The sequence below is a fragment of the Falco peregrinus genome, chromosome 10 (assembly GCF_023634155.1).
Source record: "Falco peregrinus isolate bFalPer1 chromosome 10, bFalPer1.pri, whole genome shotgun sequence".
Lineage (NCBI taxonomy): Eukaryota > Metazoa > Chordata > Aves > Falconiformes > Falconidae > Falco > Falco peregrinus.
In genome coordinates, this window is record NC_073730.1 from 13,982,474 (window position 1) to 14,008,093 (window position 25,620).

At 35.4% G+C, this 25,620-nt stretch overlaps 1 protein-coding gene across 4 annotated transcripts in view; it reads left to right on the forward strand.

Annotated features, from left to right (window-relative positions):
• CDC14A (cell division cycle 14A) overlaps nt 1–25,620 on the forward strand; it is a 67,088-nt gene that overhangs the window by 26,618 nt on the left and 14,850 nt on the right. For 3 of the 4 annotated variants that reach the window (XM_013299026.3, XM_055814876.1, XM_055814878.1), the window contains exons 5-11: nt 3,342–3,421; nt 12,045–12,111; nt 14,258–14,320; nt 17,493–17,580; nt 19,388–19,618; nt 21,844–21,982; nt 24,834–24,987. In XM_013299026.3, coding sequence (XP_013154480.1) covers nt 3,342–3,421; nt 12,045–12,111; nt 14,258–14,320; nt 17,493–17,580; nt 19,388–19,618; nt 21,844–21,982; nt 24,834–24,987 — 822 coding nt within the window. The remainder of the gene's footprint in view (nt 1–3,341; nt 3,422–12,044; nt 12,112–14,257; nt 14,321–17,492; nt 17,581–19,387; nt 19,619–21,843; nt 21,983–24,833; nt 24,988–25,620) is intronic. The other variant, XM_055814877.1, reaches the window with a different exon arrangement.

The following is a 25,620-nucleotide window of genomic DNA, read 5'->3' on the forward strand; positions in this document are numbered from 1 at the left end:
TGGAGGGTCAGCAAGTACAAAGGCTTTTCAGTTACTGCAGCGTATACAGCCTCTTTGCTGGTTCAATCAACACCTTTCTTCAGATTGGGTTAGATTGGCTTCACAGAATTCTTGTGATAACTTAGCAATACTAGAGTGGCTTTGTTCCATATAATCCTTGTTTGAAAATGTCAGGTGCAGGCGGGAACAAGATGAAACCAAATTGTATCGGAAATACTGTGGATGAGTGTTAAGGTGGACTTACAAAATACTAATTCCCTTTTTGTTCTGTAAACTTTTTAGGACATACGGTACGGATTTTCTTGGCAGTGTGTGTGTGGCCAGTATTGATACGTATGTCAGCATAATGTCCCAACTGTGGAGAGCGTTGTCTTTCAACCACACTATTAGAAAAAACATACTTGAAAATTTTCAATGTTTGCTGAATTTCTTTTTTTTACAGGTAGCAGTGCCACATGGTAAGAGTTATAGCAGTGACAGTGGGGAAAGGGAGCAGAACCTTGTCCCTTATACAGCAGCTCTTGTAAGAGAATAGTTACTATCTGGAAAGTGTTTTTTTTTCTCAAAAAAAGGTTTTACTCACCTTACTACTTAGATAAAGGTTCAGTTTATATGAACTATGCACAACAAGCTCTGTGTTGTGGGTTTTTATTTGTATATATTGCAGAATGAAAGCACTTTGAAAATTAATCATATTAGATTGAAAAATGAATCTAAGTTTCAGTTGCAGAGTTTTCATTGATAAAGATGAGTCAGAAATGGTCTCCTCGGGTTTTCTTACTGGATATCACTACTTTTTAAGTACTGAAGACATGTACTGTAGTGTTTCCTTCTCCATAACATCCATAATAATGCAATAACTTCCTCCTTCAGTTATTGCATTATTCCTGACGTCTCTGATGCTTCTGTTTTTTTCAGGCACTCTGTTCAGTGCTTCTTTCCCTCTCTTCCTTAATTTTGTGTTCCTAATGTCTTTTTCCTGTTTCCATCTTGGTATCTATGAGCTTTGTAGACAGACAACTAGCAGTGTTTGGTTCAAAATGTTATGGATACGTGTCTGAGCAGAGACAGCTTTGAAGTACCATTACTTCTGTGAAATAAAACCTGTATTATTGGGAAAATGTTCATTTAGTACAAATTTGCCCCTGCTTCAGATTTCTGACTCCCTAATTGTGTAAGAGGGAAACTAATCTTTTCCTGAAGTCTCTGAACTACAATCTTAAGGATGTTTTGACTACAAGTAGGAATTTGGGCTTTAAATGTAAGCTAATCGAAGTGATGATTGACATTATTGATGTGAATAAAATCAGTATTTTTCTATGAAATACACTCCCCCCAGAAATCTGTTGGACAGGATGTGTTGTTCTTAAATGCAAAACCTTTGTGGTGAGAGGGACTATAAAGGAAATACAAAGGAGACTTATTTCACAAACTAAAAATCTTTTACACTAACTGTGAAAGCAGAATAGCATTGCTGTGCTGTAGGGGTTCAAAGCCTGAAATTGGTGCCATTAGTTAGCGGTCATTGCTGTAGATAGACTATACAGCTTAAAAATAAGAAAAAATGGACCCCTCTACTTCATGAATTAAGTAAATGCATTTATCCATTAAGTAAATTTCTCAATCTGTTCCAATACTAATAATCACTGGTTTTATCCAACAACAAATTCAATATTTCAGTTAGAAACAACTGCTCTGGTAACACAGAATAAATGGAATGGCTTCCCTGCAGAAACTGTGGTCTGTTTTTAGGGTGGAAATGATGTGTTGCTTTCAGAGATTGAGGAGCTAGGGGAAATACGGAAGTTTGAGCTTGTACAGGGGCGTTAATAATAAGGAACATGTAATTTGGGCACTTTTGCTAAATGAAACAGCAGTAATGTCATTGCTGTAGTAATGAGACTTAGTATTTGAAGATCAGTGGGAGTTGTTGCTCTTTTTGGGTGCTGATTATACTGATCCATGCTATCGTTGTGACCACGATGAGCGGAACACCAACATTGGAGACTGAGAGAAATGTAACTCTGTGTCAGGCAATTGATCTTTTGAAAGCAAATCAGTTTGGAGGGTTTTGATCGAAAATTAGATCGGTTGTTCAAAGGAGAGAAATAGGTAGTAGTTAAAAAACAGATGATTCTGGACCCTCTTTTCGTTGCATTATGGCAAAGAGTTTTTCAGACTGTTTTACTTCAGTAATTTTTTGGGGTTTTTTTTATTATTATCTGTCTGCCTTGTCCATGCTTGAGGAAGAAATGCAAGAAAATCTCCTTAACATGTTGACATCTTACAGAATACTGAGAGTTCCATCAACTTGAGATACGACTTTAGACATAGAGCAAATTGCAAACATTTTGGAGTGACTACCATTTACCTATATTCTAATGTCCTCAAGGTCAAAAGCTGAATAAAACTTTTAGATCAGGAACTAATCTATGTCTTAGTTAAGAAAATAGTTGTTAGAATAGTTTATTTTCAACAGTTAAATGCGTGTAGATCTAAAAAGTATCTGTATAAGTGCTGGCTATAAGATGAATTGGGGGAAATGACTAGGAAAGTTGTGTGACTTTGTTTACAAAACATTTTGTGCATGTGAAATGTGCCACTCTAAACTGGAAAAAATCTTTTTTTGTAAATAATGTGCTTGCTTAATATATATTCCAAATGAAATTTATTTTAGGACCAATTTTACTGTACAAGTAGACATTGGAATGCAACAAGATGTGGTTGTATTCAAATTTTTTGCTTATGCTAATGCAGCTGATAGTGTTCAATGATAGCAGAATGAACCTTAGCTTAGGGTATTGCATTAATTGTATGTTGGTCTTGTAGTAACAGGTTCAGCTTGTTGAATTGGGTATTTTTGTTAATTAGTAGTTTGATATTGACAATTAAGAATCAAAAGATACTTGTGCTGGAAAATCTTCCGTTGAGCTATGATAAAGAAATGTTTCCTTTGTCAGCTGCTGTGATAATATTTTGACTCAGCTGAAGTTGGTCAGAGAACTAGTATAGACACCTATTTTTCATCTTAGTATGATGTTGAGTTTGTCTTAAAAGTCTCCCAGTTGCAGCAATATGTGGGATTTTTTTATTATTGTAATTTTTTTTAAAAGGAGGGGAATGACACAGAAGAAATCCCAGTTTCTGTTGATTTCTAAGTCTTTTACTTTTGTAGGTCTGTCTTTTCTGACCTGTAAATGTTATAAGAGTTGGTCATGAAGGAGTATGGTATACATTCTTAGCAGTTAAGTGAGCTGGGGGGAAGCTTACGTTTGGTTAACGGCTTTCAGACTAAGGGCTGATTTTTATTTTATTTTTTTCCTCTCCCCAATCCTGTTCAGGTAATATACTTGAAGAAAACACCAGAAGAAGCTCACAGAACACTTCTGTCTGGATCTAATCCACCATATCTTCCATTTAGGTATGTGAACATGAGAATTGGGCCTAACTTTTGTGTTTGGGAATTTGCTAAATAAAAATTTTTCAGATGGCCTTCCCAGAAAAGGGTTTCATGTCTGATACAGATGCTGTATAGAAATGACTGATCTCCAGAAAAAGTATATTTTACTTCTGGTGGAATTACTCAGTGTTGGAATAATAAAGCCATTTAGATTGAGTTAAGTTTTAAGTAATGACTCCTGATCTTGCAGGCTGTCAGGTTTTGAAAATAGTTCTTAGCATGTTTGTGATGTAGGAATTAAAACTTTTCTTCATAGTATATCATGTTTTACTGTTTGGAAGTCAATCTTTTAAATTACCTACTACCTAACCAGCTAGATTTACATGAATGCTGTTATCTTTTCCCTATTTACAGAACAAGTGCTGATGTTCAAGTTATTCAGTTGCTTTGCCTTTCTGTTTTCAATGAATCATAGATAATTCCTATCAGTCTGTCTATTCTCTGTACTAAGTTTATATTGAAAAGGATCTGAGGAGTTTTAGCTATCACACATCTAATAAAGAGATTTCCAAATTCTTTTCATGGTGTGGACCATGAAATGTCCTTGTGCTTTATAAGTGAAAATACCGTATGTCTTAAGCAAATGCTGGCGATAAAAGGCAACTGCAAGAAGGTCAATATCTTTTTTTTTTTTTTTTTTAGTGGAGTCAGCATTTACAAGTAGTATTCACTGTGAGCCAATGCATTTGTAAAATGTAGACTTGCCTTGTCTGTATCAAATTCATCTGATTCTACAGCCACTCAGCAAAGGAAGATCAGATTGTCTGTCATCTCATAGCTTGTACATGAGCCAGATACAATATAAACTGTTGGGGTGGTAGATTTGTATGTAAAGAACAGTTTGGCTATGAAATCTTAAACCATCAAACACCTTTTTTAGAAAAGGGTATCAAATCAGTGATAGCTTTTATTGGCAGAGAGTTTATACATTGACCTGGTCGTAGCTCTCCAAAGCCCAAGAAGTTTGCTGAGCTATTGATACCCATATTTTTTCAGTTAATTATAAAAAATACTTGGTACAATGCATAAAAAAAATCAGTTATTATAAACACATTGGTGTTATTTAAAATCTCCAAATTCTATATAAAATACAGGAACTGATGATCTAACTTAAACAAAGAGTAAAGTATAGTTTTCTCCACCTTTTTACATTCTTTGGTTCCCAGTCTTCTCTGTTTGAAATGATTACATTGGTCCTTTGCATTTACAGAAGGTTCAGCTATTGGGAAACTGCTGCAAGAAGTTCTGTGAAGCAAACTCTAGTACTCTGAGCACAGAAACTGTGTCAGTACCTTCATCTGTCGCCTTTATCGTTCTGGGGAAGCAACAAGTGAAATATTTCTCTTTCTTCTGGGGATTACTATGTAACATTTTAGTGGAGTCTAAAAAAACCTGCTTTTCTTTTTCGTATCAAATCAAATTCAATTTTTGCAGGAGTATTTCACATAAAAGCTTTTAATATTAAAGTGACTTTGATGTTTCAGGATCTTAAGCTTAGTTTATTCAAAACTTGCTTAAAAAGCAAAACTCTTAGCAGTGGAGGATGTATGTTACCTGGTAACAGCTGTATCTTGTTCACCCATTAAAGAAACCTACTGTTTGGGCTTATAGTGAATTCCGATGTCTTTTGGTTCATTTCTCCCTTGCCAAAGTAAAGATTAAGGTGTGCAGAAAAGAGGTTCTGACACAGTGAAGAGCCTTGGTTGTCAGATGCCAAAACGGAGACAGAAAACTTGGCAGGAAGAGTGTGTTTCCAGAACAGTATTATATGACACTGTTTGCTCAAACCAAAGGCCTTTGCCTTGCAGCCAGTTCCTTATCATGATGGCAGTAGTCATAGTAATAAAAATTGGTAGGAAGTAGTGAAAATTATTGGCTCTGTGGTTTCTTTTGAGGCTGACAAGAACCACAGTAACAAATTTTAATGACAAGAAACAATTTCATGTTAAGTAATTACTCAAAGCAAATCCTTGTGAGGTTAAATTCATAAAGTTCTATTCCAAAATAGAATAGTTAGCTACTCTGAAATCAGCAAAGGAGGGGGTCAAAAAGTACACAAAACTGCAAGGTTTTCTGAAGATAACTTTATATTGTATACAAAGAGCATTTCATGTTTCCCCGGGGTGGGGGTTGAGAATACTAACTGAAAACATTGAAGAAGGCAATGTCTGGCAAAGGGACTACTTTTTTGTAGTCTGGGTTGTCAGAATGATTACAAAAGTGTGATCGCTTCATTCTGTTTGTCAGCCTCAGGAGAAGAGGGCAATAAATGTATAGAGTAGGCAGTTTTCTTAAAAAAATTCCTCTGCAGTCTGTCTGTGTTTTAAGACCTGGGAGAAAAATGATTGGCTGAAACTAAAGATTTTTTTGGAGTTTGCGGTGGTCTTTTGTGGTGTGGATAGGTTTTAGTATATTTTTGGGGGGTTTTTTGGTTGTGTGGTTTTTTTTTTTTTAACACAAAGCTTTGACTATTTTAGGGGATGGGAGGGAGGCAATCTTCTTGAGTGGAGTCTTGCTGTTCCTAGAAGAAACGCAGTACTATGAGCTTTAGCTGGAAAAAGTAAACATCCTGATTTCTTGAGCATTCTTTATTATATGGTGTGGGGCTAGAAAGCACTTCAGTTTCTTTTGGAGCTGCTTTGGACTAGGTCAGGTCTTGGCAGTGGATTAGAGCCTAAGCACATTCTGTTACCTGCCGTGCAGTTTGTCCTGCGGGGAAAGGCAGCTGTATAATCTAGCTGTACAGGAGGCGAGACACAGAAGTAAGGAAATAAACTGAAGGTTTCTGACAAGATAGGAGGCTAGGTAAGGAGTGGAGAGTCTGGTAGAGGAGGGGATATTTGGGAGCTGAATTCATAAGAAGAGGCTGGAATAGTTACGTAAAAAGCTTAAGAATTACCAGGGCTGAGAGAAGGGCAAGTAGGTCTGATGAAGGGCCTGCAGTGGGACAATCTAGATTAGCTTGGAGTGGGGAAGAAATAATTTATTCCTCCTTCCCTGGTTTTCCAAGGCATTTGAGATTTTCTCCTCCTGTCCATTCTAAGACTTTTGAGATCTTTGGTGCAAAATACAGCAGGATGCAGAGTCTCAAGCAAACAAACCTGTGCTGGAAGCAGTAGCACACTGCCTTAGGTAGTATTTCTGCTTGGCATTAAGCTATTCTGTGAAGAAACAAGTTGGTGCTGAGAAAGTTCGCACTCCTTCCACTTCTTTAATGACATGAAAAGGACTAAAATGACTCTTATGTACAATGAAAAACATAAGCCAAATGTCTTACCTCTTCCCTTCTATTCTACAGGTCTGGGAAGGAAATAGTTTGAGGTGTTAATCATTGGTATTCAGTACTTATTGACTTGTGTTTATTCTTGGAACCTGGAACTTGGATATTATATAACTTCTGTAGTATAGGTCATCCCTGAATAGTTTCACGTGCAAGGGTTTATCAGTTGAGTGTTACAGCTAGACTGTTTTACCAAATTAAGAAACTTGTTATCTGAAGTGTCATCTAATTGGAAAAAATAGAAAACTTTCAATAGGTAGAAGCTGCAGGATTGTCAGATTCTTTATGGAGTGCTGAGGTGTGTTCACATGAAGTGATCGCTGGCAAACTGATCTGCTTTCATCTAGCTCAGTGACCTCAAAAAGCCTTAATCGGCTTAGGTCTTCAGCTGGTATTTCATTTAAAGACAGCTTCAGCAAATACTGTTCAGAGTGGAAGGAAATCGAAATACCCCTCTTACAAGATAGATGTAAACCTTTTGGTTTTGTTTTTATAAGAGAAAAATTAAAAGATAAAGCAGGAGCATAAGGCAGTACTGTCTTTGAGGCACTTCCATCTTATTTTTGGCTTATTCACTGTGACTTGGTGACACTGAGTCCCTTGAAGATCTTGTGCTTTTTTTCCTCACTTCCATTTAAGAAAACTGTTAAAACCATTTTAAATTATTATAAATACCAGTTTCCTATTGTGAAACTATTAGATTTCTACCTCAAACTACTTTGTATTGACTTTATGTTAAAGAGAAAAAATAATTTGTATTACTGTGTTCAGTCTCTAGATACGACATGAATTTTGGAGCTAGATTTTTAGTTTGTGGCTTTTGGGTTTTTTTTCTTTATTGGCAAATGCTGAGGAAACAAACTGTTTTATTGACAGTGTTAAGAGGTTTGGTGAAAGGGAAAGTGTTATCCAGTATTGAGGTCAGCTACAGTAACTGAAATCGGACATGGGATTTGAGCTCTGTAATGCTGGCTCAGGTTCGTACTACATCTGTATCTCATAGAAATAGTCACATTTTTCTCTACTTTGAAAGTAAATAGAGTATTATCAGGTAATAGTTGGTAAAGCACTGTTTGAAAATCAAGATGATTATGCATTTGGCCATAAAAGACTGGAAGAATACTGTAATGGAAACGTGATCAGCAACACAAATCAGAGCACCCACACTGTTAAACTGTGCAGGAGATGTCTGTATGTGCTCTCTTCTATTATTCTGATACGAAATGAGGTTGGCTTTCTCTTCTATGCTTTTTTAAAACACAGACTTCCAACTTGAACAAAAAGGAAATCCAAATAGCTTGGTTTCCACCAGTGAAAACGCCTAAGTGTTTCTGTATATGCATAAGTAGTCCCACTGGGTTAAAAAATCACTGCTGTCTTAAATGTAAGCACATACATAGTTTTCTGTAGGATAGGATGCTGACTTTGTACAGTGGACAAAGGAGAAGGATAAGTTTAATAGGAGGAATGTCTAGAATTAAAATTAATTTAAAATTGTATGTTTCTGCGAGGTTAACAAAGGTATTTTTCTTCATAGTGCTCTTCCTCATAACTGTTAGTACATGTTTTTGTTTTGGCCTGTTCAGAATCTATTGCGATTTATGCAAGCTAAAATTAGTATTATTAATTATTGCTTTAAAAGTTTTGAAATAGAACTGTTATTGGTAGAAAGAAAATGCATGCTGGTGGATCTAGCACTATATAATTGACTTAAGTCAATGTGGTATGAGAACAGCTGTATTTCTAACAGGATTTTCATATAGGTTAGTACTAGTTCTGACAGTATTCAAAGTTTTTATCTATGGTCTGAAAATTTATACAGAATCAGTAGGAGAATGGGTTGACACAAAGAATGGTGAAATTGAACTAGCTGTTCTGGATTAGTTTTTAATTATTTAGTGTTCTCCAGGAATTGCATTAATCCAGAAGAATTCAGAAAGTAAGGTTAAACTTTTTTTTTAAATATTTATTAAGTTTCTCAATGATTTGGCATGACTTCTGACTGATTTCTCTGGGGGGAAAAAAAACCCAAAAAACTTGTTAACTGCTTCAGCCTGGAGGAAGGCATCTAGGTTGCTGGGGGAGATGGGGCAGGCAGGCGGAGATTTGTTTTGCTTCTGCTTTTAACAAAGAAAGAATCAAAATACTTAGTGACTTAAAATACCTTAGACAACTCCATCTAAACAAAGGGATGTTTTACTTGAGTAATTTATTTAAAACATTCTGGAAATCAGGCATGATAAACTCTTTATTTTATGTCTAGAAAGGCCTTGAAATACTCAAAAGGCATGTAATTGGCAGTAAAATTGACAGTAGGCATCTGTCCTCTCTAATGCTTCTGCAAAATGACTAAACTCTAAAGGAATACTAACACTTCTCTGGAATCATATGAAATCAACTATTTGATAGGAAGATGGAATAAAAAAAATAACACTTCATAAGTATGCTGTGACTTTGCTTCATAATACTTTTTTAATGTGTTGTTGTAATATTTAAAACAGCTCTGTAAAGTGCACTTTATTGCTTGCTGCGTGTTCTGAAACTAGTAACCTGGGTTTCTTCTCCTAACACTGAGTCCACAAGCCCTTGCTTTACCTGTACTTCAGATATCACTCTACTGTATCAATGAATCCAGCATGCAGAGTCCTTATGGATTGTACTTAAAACTTCCGCCAGATTAATTTCTTCTTACACCTAAAATCTGATAACTGTAGATAGCTGAGCTTAAATTTGTGGAGCATAAAACAGTAAAGTTTCGGAAAGGGGGTTGCATCTGGAATTGATATAATAGACCAGAAACTAGAAAAGACAAAAAAATATTCCTGGACTTACTCTGGAAAGGATTGGGAGTACTGAAATCAAAATGGCTATGGCTTTAAGGAAAAAGCGTAGATTTTGTTCCATTTTCTTGTTTTTCAAATTAGAATAGAAAGAGCTTTTATGATATGCTTGTGTTTCCTTACCAGAAGATACTTGAGGGGCAAAGGGAGAGAAAGAGAGAGGTTATGGCAAGATACAATATGCTCAGTATTTGCCATGGTTCACCAATCATGCTTGCACTTGAAGCATTAGGTGATATTAAGTCACTGCTTCCAGGTGTTACTGCACTACTGTGCTGTCATTCATATCTGCTGTTTGTTTATGGTTTCATTACACTGTCATGTTCTGCCACAAAAGACAGATGAGGGGGTGAGTTTTTCAGATGTCAATTGTGTTGTGTTTGTTTAAAAAAACACTAGAATACCACTGTTCTTTGGGTTTCTGGAAATTTGGGATTAGGTTTAAACAGGTTTTTATTTGTTCATTCCAAAAACTTTGCCTATTTGGAATTTTCCTGGCTTTCAGTCCTATTATTTCACTGTGTGAAACAGCAGAGCTCTTTTCTCCAGTCATAGCACATCTACTTTAATTGTTAGGTGCACAGCAACAGGAGTGAGATGTTTGAGGTATGGATGATGTAGGCAATAGATGTTGGCTACCAGCACCCATGTGCACTTGACTGGTGATAGCTGTCGGTGGGAACTGTAGCTAAGAATACTGTACACCTGGAATTGTGATAGGTTAATCTTATACATCTAGGTCAAGTTCAGTGTCCTTCCTCCCTGTTTCCTCTCCCTTCCGTCTCTTGTTCTCGTAGCTCTTCTTAACGGATTAGAGATTATGTGGCTTTTTCCCTCAGTATTTTTTTATGTACTGCAGTATCGGATGCCTTATCAGTTGAAGTAGTTACATGCATACAGATAAACATCTAAATCCTTGTTAGAGCAAAATAACATGTAACACAGAATGTCTGCTACAATCATATCTTCCATTCATACTTCTCTAAATACTTCATTTTGTGGTTTTGTTTTAGGTTTTGTTGTTTTTGTCAGCCCCTTCAGAAAACTTACAGCTTCTAAAGATTTTATGCTATGTATACATTCCCATTAGGGTCTTAAGATTTTGCTTGGACGATTTTTTGTTTGCTACAATGCTTTTGTGCTAAAATGATACCCAACTTTCCCCTGTCAAAAATATACTGTCTATAAAGCTTTATATTTTACAGCTTTGATATGTTCTGCTTATCTAATGTAATGAAAATACATTATGGCTTTTCATTTTAGAAAACTTCTTTGTTATATTTGGATATTGAAGGTTTATTCACACTTTAAAGTTACCATTCTAAAACATTGTAGCTAAGTATTTTTTAATAATCTAATAATTTGAAAGCTTTTCTAGAGTAGCCTGCATCTAATATGACACTACCAAAACTGTAGCTTTTAGTTTTTTTAAATACATTTTCCATGAACAATGCTTGCTCAAAACTGCTATACTTACTCTGCTGTTAAAGAATGGGTGAGAATATTCTTAAGTACTTGGGACTGAAGAAGCATATTAATATAACAAATTTCATACTACTTCAAGCAAGTAGACTATCAAAAAAGGAAAGTTTTCAATGAAAGATTGAAATTTTGAATCAATTCTGATGTAAAGATGTATCTGGCTGAAACCTAAAATTTTGCTATTCTGATAAATTACAGTTCTTAGCACTCTGGATAAGATAGAGCAAAACCATAAAAGATTTCTTTAATCGGTGATGATGAAATTATCTTCCCAGGCAGGGTTTTGTTAAAATGCAAACTGGTCTGAAGCACACTTCGAAAAGTACTTTTTCATTTTTCCACAGTGCATTTGCTGCTGTTATTTTTTGGCGGTATTACTTGGTTTTTATGTTGGTGCCTCTTACCGCTTGAATGTGTTTTGCTTTGGGGTATCCTATCATTTTTAAAGAGAAATTCTTGTTTTCAGAGTGGCAGAACTAAGGTCAAGTAATTTAAAATCTAATTATATCTAGATAACTTTGAATCACATCCGCAGTTAGGCATCAAAATGAGAGCCTGAAAATGAAATCCAAACTAGTAGTCTATTTGCCTTTTCACTGTTAGACAGTGTAATGCTGTTAAGACTCGAATAATGGTTAAAGCAGGTTTTACTTTAATTGCTACAATCCTTACACAACTGAGAGAGGATGCAAAGCTTCCTGTTCCAGGACAGCATAAATAATTTGGTAAATGGCATGTAGTTAGCTGGTGTAAAATACGCACATAAAATGATGTGCAGTATCGGACTGCATTGACACTAAACTACATCTGTGGTAGGGGAGTGCTTTAGCATGAACAAGCTTCTAAAAAAAATGTTGTCTTTGAACTTTAATTCAGAGTTCTCAGAGGGGACTGAATAACTTGAATATTCTGTTGTGCTGGCTTTCCCTGAATTCTTAAAATAATTCTGTCTATATTAAATTAACTTGTATTGAATCTATAGGGATGCTTCATTTGGGAACTGCACGTACAATCTTACGATCTTGGACTGTTTACAGGGAATAAATAAGGTAATAACACTTTTCCTTAGCAAAACAGATTTAAGTTGACTTTTAAAACATGAAGGAAAATACTGTTAAAATGTAGTAGTATACTGTCATGAAGCCTAATTTACTAAGGACTATGTTTGAGTCCTGACAATCTGAGGTTACACTTTTACCTGGGTGGCCTGGCCTTCGACAGCTGTCTGAACTTTGTGTTATGAATCAGAATGTGCAAGTGCACTGGGCCTGGCTGGGGGTAGTTCTTAACAGTGCGTTAGATCTGCTAACAGGTCATTTATAACCATTGGTAAAAGGGAGTAACATAAGTTGATAAAGTCAAGTGAGACAGACATCTAGGTATACTGTGACTTTATCTGAGCAGTTTTTTGCATGTATTTGGTCCCATCTTTCCCCCCAAACATATGATGCAGTGTTTGGCACTAATATTTTCAGAATTGTTTAAAACAAATTAAAACTGCTATGTCTTACTAGTGTTTTGATGTGTCATTTCTGCAGTCCTGGGGAATATTAAGGTCCAATATTGCTTTTTAAAAAATGTTACATGACATCTTGCTGGCAAACTTGTGTTGTAGTATGTACTTCATATTATAAGCAAAGATTAAATTTTGCTCATTTGCCAGTGATCTTGATGAAGGGAGAAGGCTATATGAACAGTTCTGTATAGATACTTTATAGGCTATTTGCAATTCTTAAAAGTATGGCAAAACAAGTGTTACTTAAAAATTGAAAAAAGAGAGATCAAGCTTAATATTTTTAGTTCTGAGGAGGTGGGAAAGGAGCTGTCAGTTAACAGCAAGACTCTAATTTGTATGGCATTCTACGGATCCTGAAGCTCTCTGAAGCAGTCGGTGCAGTCACTGTAATTTATCTGCAACAAACGCGTCAGAAGGACTTTGAGAATCTGTTTTTCCTCCTTTGTTCCCATAAAATTTATTACTGAATCTTTGTCCAGTTCACCTACAGGGCTGAAAACACTTTGAGCAGAAAATCTAAACTACAGTCTTAGTCTACGTAGATTAATTTGGTGTTTGCATCCATATATATGTATCATATACATATAATTCAGGGGGCCTACAAATCCTGGAGTGTAGCCAGCCAACAATGCTTGATGAAATGCATTTTTCAAAATCAGCTGTTCAGGCAAACATCTTGGTATCTTAGGTTTCATGACAGGTCCAATCATTGAGCTTATGTTGCCTACGAAAAAAGCTATTTTTAATTTGTCTTAAAGAAGGTGCTCTATATGTAGCAAATAATGGCAGACTGATGACTATTGTATTTAAATCATAGATTGCGGTGTTTTTTCTATCAAACTTTAATCCCAAAATGTCGTGTAATATCTGTACTTTTCAGAATGCAGTAGCATCAGTGTAAGTATATGCTGCAGAACTGTCTTCCACCTATTCCTTGGAAGAAATTTGGTCTATAAATTCTTTATTCATAGAATTGTTTTTGATACAGTATTGTACATAAATCTTTAGTACAAAATTGGCATATTTAATAATAGTACAGTAAACAAATACAAAAATTGACTTATTTCAATCCTGTAATAAATACTGTCTAACATAGTCTAGTGAACTTCATTCTGTTAGTGGAATGTGTGTTAAAAGCAAATATGAGATACAGGTTATACACAGTGCTGTATTCTCTTTATGCTATTTTGCTTGGCCATTGTGGTACTAAAATTGGAGTAACATATTAAGTATAGAAAATCAGTAAACAGTTAATGTTCTATATTTTATGTCCATCTGCATGAAAATGTATTCAGCATAGAGATTCAGCATTGAGTGAATGTGTGACAAAAAGGGAATTGCTTTTTAATTCATTGTCTGCCTTACAGGAAAAAAGACATACATACTGGGGTGGGGAGAATCAGTTGTATCATTTAAGTGGTATGCAACGGCCTTATGTCCCATTGTAATGTCTTTGAAGGGGGGAGCAAATGAGCCTGACGTGCTTTAGTGACTTTGTTGGAGTTTTTGTTGTCTGTGTTGTTAATCTGTGCAAAATGTAACGTTGTCTTAATTATAGAGGCTTCAATAAGCCAAAACCACAAACATTTAGTGATTTAGTTTTGAGCCTCAAAACCAGTATTATAAAATGAGATTATATATCATATTTCAGTATAAACTGACACCTTGTTGCCTTTTAGGCCTTGCAGCATGGATTTTTTGACTTTAAGACATTTGATGTGGATGAATATGAACACTATGAGGTTTGTACATTTAATAATGAGTTGAATGTGTTTGATTTACCTAAAGTAAGTTAGAATATACAGTATCCCACGACTTAAAATGTACTGGAAACACATTTTAATTCAAGTAAAACCCAGTGTTCATATGTAAGATATGTACATCCAAACCTGTATGCTGTATGTGAAAAACACGCAGGATGAACATCTTCGCAATTTCAGCATGTCACATAAATCTCCTGTTTTCTTGTAGCCTTTCTGGCTTCTGGGACCTCTCTCATGCTTCCCAACCTTCCCCCAGGATATGATCCAAGGTCTCCCAGCTGAACCTCAGAATCTGTGCTTTCTTTCAACACTTGAGCTGCTTCTTGAGATGCTGTTAGCCCCAAATATATAAATCTTTTATAGCCACATAGATGACTTTTTCTGAGCTTTTTTAGTAAGGATGCGTTATGTGGGGATTTCAGCGATGAAAATACATCCAAAATACTTCCCTAATGCAGTCCCAGAAACCTATGTATGTCATATGTCGTTCATTGTTCTCCCAGTTTTCTTACAACCTAAGAATAGATACTCTGAATGACTCTAGATGCTTCTAGGACCTTGTTCTGTGATATACGCACCTTTATCTGCTAGTAATGGATAGTTATCTCAAGCTATATGGCTCAGAGAACCTTTAAAGTATGCCCATACTGCACCTGTGAACTGGGCTGTGTACAGAGGAGATGGCAGCACAGAAGGTGTATATGCATCTGGTCCAGAATAGCTGCATCATCTTTGTCTACCATTTCTCATACTCAAAGGAAGGAAAAGGGTTTTTACTGGTCAGTGACAACCGTGTAGTTCTATTGGATCTTGTCTTTGGAACTCCCTTAAGTTCCTCCAGTTGCATTGGTTAAGGAGAGCAATATATAAACTAGAGGTGTACTAAACATTTGAATACATATTAAACTCTCTTCTCAGAGTTGTGTTACTTTATTGTAGCCAGTATTCTTTCCCCTAGTCCCTGTATTGCAATTTTCAGAACATTTGGAAATAATGAGAATAAATTTGCTTAGTTTGAAAAGGTCCATCTTAAAATTTATTATCCTAAGTTGAATATTTCTATTAAACAAGTTTCAGGGATAATCGCTTTTCTTAAATCTCTGTAACATTTGATAAATAATTGCCTTGTTTTATAAGCAAGGTGTGCATGACTACATCTCTGAAATACAGCTGTAGGAATTGCTTCATAAAGGTTCAAGAAAGAAGGTGAAGTCAGGAGAGGAATAAACAGTGGAAAAACTTAATTTACAACACCAATTACACAGTAGATGTTGGCTGCACTAGGCATGCTATAACATACAGCTATTCACAAAACTTCAAAGCATTTGTAGAAGGATTTCTGTACACTGTAATGTTCCATAATAGTTAGATTGAGAAATTGGTATAGCCTGTGCTGAACTGCCAAAATTAAATGAACAGCAACTAAAATTTGAAGTAAGAAATTGGGGCACTTTTCCTTTCTATGTACAAAAGGAAAATGTTTTTTCAAAAACAAAAAGATGGTTGGGAATGTCTAGGATTCTGTACATACAGTAGGCATTAATCTGCCTGGAGAAAAGTATTAAAATAACTGACTAAAGCTATCCCATTATCTTGTTTAATGTTTAATGTTATTTTAGTTTGTGATAAGTATGCTGCCTGCTGTCTGAGTTTAAGCAGCAAGAACTTGGAATCATCTTTAATTTTTTGTTCATTTCTTGGCATGTCTTCTATTTTACTTGTTGTGGTCAGCGTTGTATGTTTACATATGTCTTCTGCTATATTTATAAAACTTCAAATGTTCCAGGTTTTTGCTGTGTTGGGTCTTCAAATGTGTAGTTACGTCGGGAGGAGTTGCATAAGACTTAAAGGGAGCAGGCAAAAGGAAATTGTTTCACCTTTACAGTTCTTTCATCTTATTGCATTACCAAGGCAGCTAATTCCCCTTTTGTTGGACCAGATGTAAAATACTCTTTAATAATAATGTTTGCATGTAGTTTTGAGTATGTGTACACACATACACAAATATATTGGTTAAAATGTAACTTATTCACAATAACCCATGTAACGAAAAAGATTACTTAATTAAAACTGGTAATACAAATAGAAAAATACTTACTAAACAGGACTTCTTCCTTAAAGGGGATAGAAGGGCTACAATGTTGAGATTGCAGTCTGTGATATAAACAAGGGGGGGGGCTGACTTGCCAAGATGGGTTCACTAGTCTTACACAACCTTGTTAACTTACAGGACTTTTCACTGTGTGAGGACGTTGGGAGCAAGCCTAATGGGCTTAGCTAAGCAAACAGTTGGTGAATTGATTGCAGTAATGTCCATTATCAGAACCTTTCACTCATTAGGATGTTTTGATGAGCTGGGAGCTAAAAACACAAGCTTAATAATGCAGTTGAACAGAGTGCCATGTCCTTAAGAGTCATGCTGAGAATAACTGCATTGCCAAATGAGGAATGAGCACTCTTCAATGAAAAAACATGAAGGCAGTCTTGAACTTTAGTTCTGCATTTCCAAAGAAGCTTCCGATTTTGGCACTGACAGAACTTGCAGAGCTTTTTTGAAGTTTTGATTTAAAAGTGAGCAAGAAATGCAAAATGTCAGTTTGAGATTTTGGGGTTTTTTTAATCTATGTTTTTTACTTGATTTATACTTTCCTTCTATGATTACTGGCTCATCAGAACTTATGCTAGTATGTAAATTTCAGTTTCTACAGAGAAAGAATAATTGTTTTTGAAGGCTAATTGTTTTTTGTTTTCTGTGGGATTTTTTTTTTTTTAGCCAATGCCATACAGGGAAACAATTTCTATATTCTTTGATTAAAACCTCTAAGAATGTTGATGTTTGTCAGTATTGTTATAAGTAGGTGTCTGAAAACACTAAGCCCTCTGAGGGAGAAATATCTTAGAACTTTCTGCTTTTATTGGAAAACCTAAGCAAATTTTTTTTTTTTGCATTTCATTTTAAGGTATTTCTGAGAAGCGGCTTATGATTAGTTAGTGTCCCATATAGGTAAGCTAGATAATTACATTTGAAGTGTTTTGTTTTAATGCAGCAAGAACATAGTAAAAAGTAAAATAAAATTTTGAGTTAATTTTTTTAACCTTGTATGTACAGATATTAAAATGCTTTTCTCTTTCTCTTCTGAAATTTTTATAGCGAGTGGAAAATGGTGATTTCAACTGGATTGTTCCAGGAAAATTTTTGGCATTTAGTGGACCACACCCAAAAAGCAAACTTGAAAATGGTACGGTGTATATCTCAGTGCTGTTCTGTGATCTTATGTTTCCCAGCATATTAAATAGTCACAGGAAATGAGCAGAAGATAATAGAGATTAATAGATTACTTATTATCTTCAGAAATAATCATACAGTGACTTTTTATATACAATCATAGAACCTAATTTCAAAAGTTTGGAATTTCTTCTTTGCTAGAAGAATTCCAACTCTTGGAACAGTCAGTGACTTTCATTCAGTGATATAGTGCCTGAGAAATTCAGGCCCCTTACTTTTCTCCTGGAACCTGCCAATGTGATACGGTAAGTATGAGAACTAAAGGTGAGTTGTATAAAGCAAAGGAGACTGTATTAAGAGTTGTGTAACAAAGGCCAGGAAAGACTTTAAAAAGACGCTTGCATTTATTACTCAAGATTCTTGAGATAATGGGAAGAGCCTATATAATTCTAATGGAATAAAAAAGAGAAATTTACCCAGCAGAGGAAAAGTAGAGATTTGGTCCAGCTAAAAGGAAAATAATCAGTTTAAAAACTACAATCATATTTTTGCTGAATTTCACCTTATTCTTCGTGCCATGGTGCTTTATGTGAGCACGTTTTCTGAATGTCTGCCTCTTTCCTCCCCACTCTACCTTCTGCTCTCTCCTGTTTCCTTTATGACTGGAACGCTGCTAATTGCATACTGTCTACTAAAGATTTAAACTAAATCCAGGGAGAAAATGTTTAGGTTGGTTTGGGTTTCTTCTGCAATCACTGTTACAGTCTTTTCCTGCAGAATTTTTCAAATACTACTCAAATTGTTCTATGGAGTTTGGAGAACCTGTGGTTTATTTTTTATAAGTATATAACTGAAAATTAATAAACTAACACTAATGTTTAAAATTCCGTTATGAGGCTACAAATAAGCCTCACCCAGGTGAGTGTAAGTACATGTTACAAAGCTACATTTTTCTCATTGTGTTGTGACTAATTGCATTTACTAAGGCATATATAACTTGTGGAAATGACCTGTGTGTTGTGAAGAAGCTTTCAGGTTTTACCTGAACAGGAATAAAAATTCTGGAGATAAACCAGTGAATTTGGTCAATGACAGACCTTCTGATTTTTGTGGTGGCCATGTTATTCCTGTGTTGTCCTTATAAGACTTAATTGTTAATAGGAAAGAGTAAACTACATTTTGCATCCATCCATCGTATAGGCATGGGTGCACACTCCCTCAAGCCCTTGGCAGCAGAGAACATCTGTTTGGTGAATGTGCCCTAAACAGTTGTGGTGTGGTTAGTTTTTGCCCTCCCCCCGCCCCCCCCCCCCCCCCCCCCCCAATTCTTCTAGAGGATCCTTTTGTATCTCAACTGAATCAAGGCATAATTTTTTTTTTTTGCCACAACAGAGCAAAAATATTTCTGGTACTGCAGTTTATCCTTTGACTGTTCCTTTTGTCCATAGTATAGATCACCAATCTATTTTCCTCATAAACACAGTGTTTCCTCTTAAAGAATGTTCTTTGAGCTGCAGCTTTATAGATAAACAGCTGTTCTGAAATGCTAAATTCATGTATGTGCCCAGCTTTATGTATAAAACCCTACCTCTAGAGAGGAACAGGCTAAACAGCAGACCGTTTAATTATAGTCATCTTTATAAGCATTTTGTGGAAATATTTTTTTTGTGGGACTTAACATGTTTATTCAGAATAAACAATTAGAGCTTTTTAAGTATTAGCATGTTTATCATTCAAAAAATGTTTAGGGGGCAGTTTTGCTTAGTAGGCCTTTGACCTTAATCTATGATTCTAAATGATTGTTGCTTCCTTTTTTATAGGTTATCCTCTTCATGCACCTGAAGCTTACTTTCCCTATTTCAAGAAACATAATGTTACATCAGTCATAAGACTAAACAAAAAAATTTATGATGCAAAACGCTTTACTGATGCTGGTTTTGAGCATTATGACCTGTTCTTCATAGACGGAAGCACACCAAGTGACAGCATAGTTCAGAGGTTCCTCAACATTTGTGAAAATGCTGAGGGTGCTATTGCTGTGCATTGTAAAGGTGGGTGCACTTATTTATTTCTCAGGTTAAAAGTCAAAGTAAGTATAAATCCATAGCATTTTATTCCAGAAATAAAGCATTTAAAAAACACTTTCTGATTGTGGAAGTAATACTGCTTCATGATAGTTCACTAAATATGTGACAACTATTTGTTACTTTCATGTGCATATTATTTTCTTTCAGCCTACTCTGCTATTTACAGTAACTGACAATCTGTTGTTCATTGTTCTGTTTATTCTTAATATCACTTGAAGGCGTGAGTTTTAGTTGAAGGGAGATTTCTCTTTTGCATTATGCTTTCACAGCATTATGATAATTGGCTATGAAATGCAAAGGGCTGAAAGGTCTTCTTTGTGCTTTTGGACAGTTCTACATTTTTGTGTGGAGCGTGACTTCCACATTTCAAGTTAGTGTGAGTTATTGTGATGCCAGCATTTCAAACCAGCCTATTTCAGCAAATCAGCTAGAAAATACACAAAACATGCTTAGTCAAGAACGATTAACAAAGGCTTTGAAGGTTTTGGCTTGATTTATGTTTAGAGTTGTGTAAGGACATTGTGGAGACGAATGTCTTGCTGATCTGAGGCAAGAATAGTGCTATTCATAATTTTTCCTTGAACAATAAACATGCATATCAAAGATTAAGTTTTATTTGCTAACAAGTTGTTACTGTGACTAGGACTCAGAAATTCTGGCATTAATAAGCTGGACCTCTGCTAACTGACTAAATGAGCGCAGAAGCTATTGATTAGCATGAGTAGATGGTTATTCTCCAGGTTTAGTTGCGAAAGGAATACAATATACTTTTCTAGTGACTTACTTGCAAACTGAAGTATTTTTTGTCTTTTGTGTATTTAATAAGAAACCATCAATCTCATTCTTTTTAAGTTTTTTACATCCTTTTAAATAAGCATATTGAAGTTAAAGCAACAGTTAGCTCGGAGTTAACGTATTGTCTGTAGTTTTCTTGTACTCTGCAATGCAGAGTACAGCTTCTACACTAGAAACTGCTTGTCACCGAAGTGGTAGAATGGTTTAATGCATAGGATTGCTATGGAAAGTGTGTACGTTAACATGAACTTCGAGAAAATAACTGAAGTCTTAGTGATATATGCAGTTGGTAGATGTTACCTGCAGTTTTCAGAGACCATTTTCTTATTCAGATGTACACTTAGTGTAGTACAGCTCTTTGTTATCTATTTGCCTGTTGCATTCTAGTCTTCCAGTATATGGTTACAGAATCACAGTATTTGTGGACTTTTAGCTTTATCCTTTTACCTGAATCATCCTAACTTTCCAGAAAGTCATAGCAAGGTTTAGTTACAAGCTCTTTACATTTAACCAGTACTTGTGCATGGAATTGTCAGCAAGGATGTCTGGCTGCTTAGAGAGTTTCCGTTTAGGTAGATGTTTGTGCATAAACAGTAGGCCACCATGAGAATGTAAACTGCAAATACTGTATTTTCAGGAAAAGAAGGTTTAAATGGGGAGACCTTTTACTAGTAGGTAAGACACGGCGCTAGAGAGAAATTAATTCTTACTCTATAGTTAAGAGATTCGTCTGATAGTAAAAGCTATTTGTTCTGTCTCTACTCTCTCCATGAAACCAGGATTAGTTTGTGACTTGAGGGGCGATGGGTTAAATTGTTTTAAGCTATTGATATATATAATTGTATGCTGGTCAACATCCATTGCTGTTTATACAGATGGCAGTGAATTGTTTTATAGATTGGTTTCACAACAAAACTGATTCAGAACGAAAAAGCCACTGGCTGACAAGACACATGCTGCTATCTGTGTTGTGTACCTGTAATTGCTTGTATTTGAACCTTGATTTGTACAGTATGTGTGTTGGCTTCTCAAAGGTACTTTGATGTTTGTTTTTTACTGGTTTTATAAATATGAAGTTTGTATTCATCTTGGTCACAGCTTTTTTGAAAATATCAGCCTTTTTTATTTAAGTTTGAAGTGGAATTATACTAGTGCCAAGGGTATTCACTGTTGCATGTTCACAGTTCTTAAATGCTGTTAACTTTCTATAAGTATGATACATTTTGTTCTTATATCTACAGCACTGAAATCCAATTATGTGATAAATTGGAATACTGAATCGAAAATTCTTCAAATAGTAAGGTGGTGAATGACATTGCGAAGAATACTTTAATTTGATGATTATGAAATACTAGTGACTTTGTGTGTGAATGTTGATATTTGTGTTTCTGTAGCTGGCCTGGGGAGAACAGGAACACTGATTGCCTGTTACATAATGAAACACTACAAGTTCACACATGCTGAAGCCATTGCTTGGATAAGAATATGTCGACCAGGCTCTATTATAGGACCCCAGCAACACTTCTTGGAAGAGTACGTATACCTTCTTTGCTACTAAGAATCAACTGCTTCTCTACATCCTTATCCATCTTGCACTATTTATAGGACCTACTTTCTGTCTACTGACGTCGTATAATACTGCCTGTTGCAATACGTTTAAGGTTAGTCAACTTGAGATTGAAATCAAACATAGTAGCAAAAGTCTTCTCTGGAGTTGCTATGCATTTCTTCCCCTTCAGAGGCAGAGGGTCTCAAAACTGTTCATGTTCTGGGGATTTAGGAATTAAAGACGAATGTGTTGAAAGCGTAAAGTCCAGATGTGGACAAAAGATCAACAATAAGTATTTATTAAAATATTAACATAGAAAGATAAGAATTTATGTATAGCCTACGATGACACTTAAAATGAATCTTAAAATAGTATAATTGATACTTTTTTTCTTTCTTGTAACTAAAGATTAAGTAAGTATCTGTTGGACAGCTTATGATCTGTCAGATTCCTAACATATAATGTATGAGGCATTTCTGATATGGAGTTAATAGTCGTTAGCAAAATGAATATGTGGTTTCAATAGAGCTCCTTCTCAAAATTGACTCTATAATTTGGCTTGAGAACACCTCGTGTACAGGTAATTTGAATGGGTGATTCAAGGTTTGATCCTGACTGGAAATGAATGACAGAATTGCACTGGCTTCAGTGATTTAGATGTTAGTGTCACAGTGGTTTTTACATTGTGCATTTACTATTATAGTGGTTGTGTTGATAACCACGATGATATTTAGTTAAAGGCATTTTCAGTGTTATGAGAAACACTGAAAAAATCCACCACAAATTTGTCTCTTTTTGGAAAAAAAAAATGCAAACAGCTCTGCTAGATACTACGTAAATGCAGTAAAACATTCATAGGATTTTCGAGGGAAAGGAGTATTACTGTAATTATTTTTAATATATATTATAATATGCATTGTGCATTATAATACAATAAAAATATTATTTTATATATATTATAATAAGCATGAAAGGGGATTCCTATTTATTTTCCAGTGCAACTGAATTGGATGCTCCTTTATTTGGGAGGTGGCCCACCATTATTCAAAACGCACAAACTTTTTGTTTCAAAAATCACAAACTTTTAGAAACTGCAGGCGCTCGCTCAAGGCAGATTAAACTTCTCCACACCATGCTGATTCTTGGATGATGCACTTTTAAAAATAACTTCCACAATAAAGCAAAACTGAGAGAAAGCTTGTAGGCAGTGTGGTTAGTTAAGTGCTGTGTACTCGAAAGATAGGAAAACCAGGGCCCATGTCTCTTCTTCAGTGGTGTTTAAATACTTGGTTTGATTTTTTGTAGATAGGCAAAGATCCTTCAGATTTTTTTTGTTTGTACCTGTATTATTCGTAGCTAAGAGCTGTAGTATGCTTCAGTAAGAATTTTCTGTTGTCCTAATGGCAATAAATAAGTTTTGAGAATCAGACAAAATTCAAGCAGTGTCATCAGTAGTGTCAAAATGGGATTGAGAAAGGAGGAGCTAACATCAGTTGCATCATCCTAATATAAAATATCTTACCCTTGGGCCTGCCAAGTTGCATCTGATTAAAAGGTACAACCTTGCAACTTTGATCTCCCAACCTTCATAGATGTCAAAACTTCCTCTCTTAGGTTCTTTGAGGTTTGATAAGGGATGTTAGAGTAGTGGGTTGGAGTTTGGTGGTTTTTGGTTTTTTGTTTTTCTTAGAGGTTCCCACCCAAGTATGTGTCTGATCAGTTTGTTTGAAAGATTTCAAAGGTATTTAAAGTCAAGCACTTTTTCTAGGCTATTTCTGTTAGGTAGAATAAGTGGTGTTTCCTCTTCCCCCACCCCTTCCTTCTCACTTCTCTTGATATTTTCTTGGGACATAGTGAAACTTTTCTGGTAGTGCTGGCATTTCCTATTAATTATTCAGCAAGTTTATGTAGTTGGCTCAGACTGCTCGGCTCTTAGGCTTTGCCAGTGTTTTGTTTTCAAACAAAGGAAAGTTTTCAGTGGAGACACTGAAAGAAGTCTTTTTGAAGACAAAGCAGGTGTGGAAACTCAGAATGGTATGACTCTGGGAGATAAGCTTAATCAGTATAATCTGATTTAATACTTCATTCTTTTTTCAGCATAGGAATTTAATTTTGTTACAATACAATAATATGTAATAGGGTCTCAGTTCTTGAATGGAACTAACATGACCAATACCTACACAGCAAACTTCCTTATCAAGGAATAATGCAGTCTCATCCACAAAAGCCTGCCTAGCCATGCCTACTGTAGCAATTAATTATTCTTTTTTTACCACCTGTCTGAAGGATATAATCTTTTCTGAAAATTGATACTAGGTCCTGTTCAACTTTACTATGATCACTTCCACTCTGCAGGTCAGCTGTAGTTTTACTGCACGGTATCTGTATACACAAAACTCATGCTAATGAGTTGGAAAGTGCTGTATCATGGTTTATTCTACGCATTATGTATTTAAAAGCATAATTTTTTATGAATTTTTAACTTGTGTTTTAAAAGCCTTTAAAATACCTTTGCAAATTCCGTTTTAGTGAATCTCTTTTCCCAGTATGATTTTTAAAAATGAAGTTTTAGTACCTGTAATATTTCTGTGATGGCTACAGACTTGTTCGGTGATTTTGGGGTGGTTTTGTTGTTGTTTAACCATTGGAAATCTGGGGTATGTTTTGGTTTTTGGGGACGTTTTGGTGGTAGAAATTTGAATATCTTTTTTGTCCAGATGAAGATGTACAGGAGATTCAAGTGTTGGCAGTCTGTAAGAGTAGCATGTTTTCATACTGTTTTTTACGTGTATGCAAATCTGTTGATGTGATTTGATTTGTTTTTGTATCCTAAAGGAAGCAAGCGATGTTATGGCTGGAGGGAGATCTCATCCGATCAAAGCAGAAACGAGTAGTTGATGGAAACATTAACAGAGTTCTTTGTGGCTTGAATGACATGTCAATCAGTGACAGCATAAATAAAGTACAAGACTTGGATCAATACAGGGAGGTATGAGTTTGTTAAAAAATTTCAGACAAGCAGAGATGGATCTGATCTTTTAATAACTAGCTGTAGGTAACTTTTAATGGGGTTATTTGAGCCTTTTATTAGTACTAGATTGGTTTTTCACAGCTAACCTTTTTTTATAAGTCATAATTAGAACAAATTCCCACTTCTTTTAAAAAAAAAAAAGGCTTAGGTTATATCTAAAACTGTTAAAGGTAATTTTGCAGACTTCAAAAGGTTTGTATTATTTCCGGTCATTCTTTCAGGCTTTCAGTTGTGTATTAGAGAATGGAAGAAAAAAATAAATCACTTTCCCTCCTGGAAATCTTCCTTATTCCAAGTTTCTGGCTAATAATGTGTTAGCGTATAGATGTCCATCCTTTTATCATAGTGTTATGGATTACTAACGTGATGTGTAGCGTAAGGACCTTACCTGTGCTTCCAAAAATAATTGTATGGAGTATGAGCTAAAGTGAACATGCTTCTGTTTCTGTGCTAGTAAAAGTCTTAAACTGTAGTTTTCTACAGTATCTGTAAGAAGCAGTTTAGAGGAACTACACATTTGATGCCATCTTAGCTCTGTAATAACTAAAGAGCTTTTACATTGCTGACAGAATCCTTTACTCAGTCTAACAG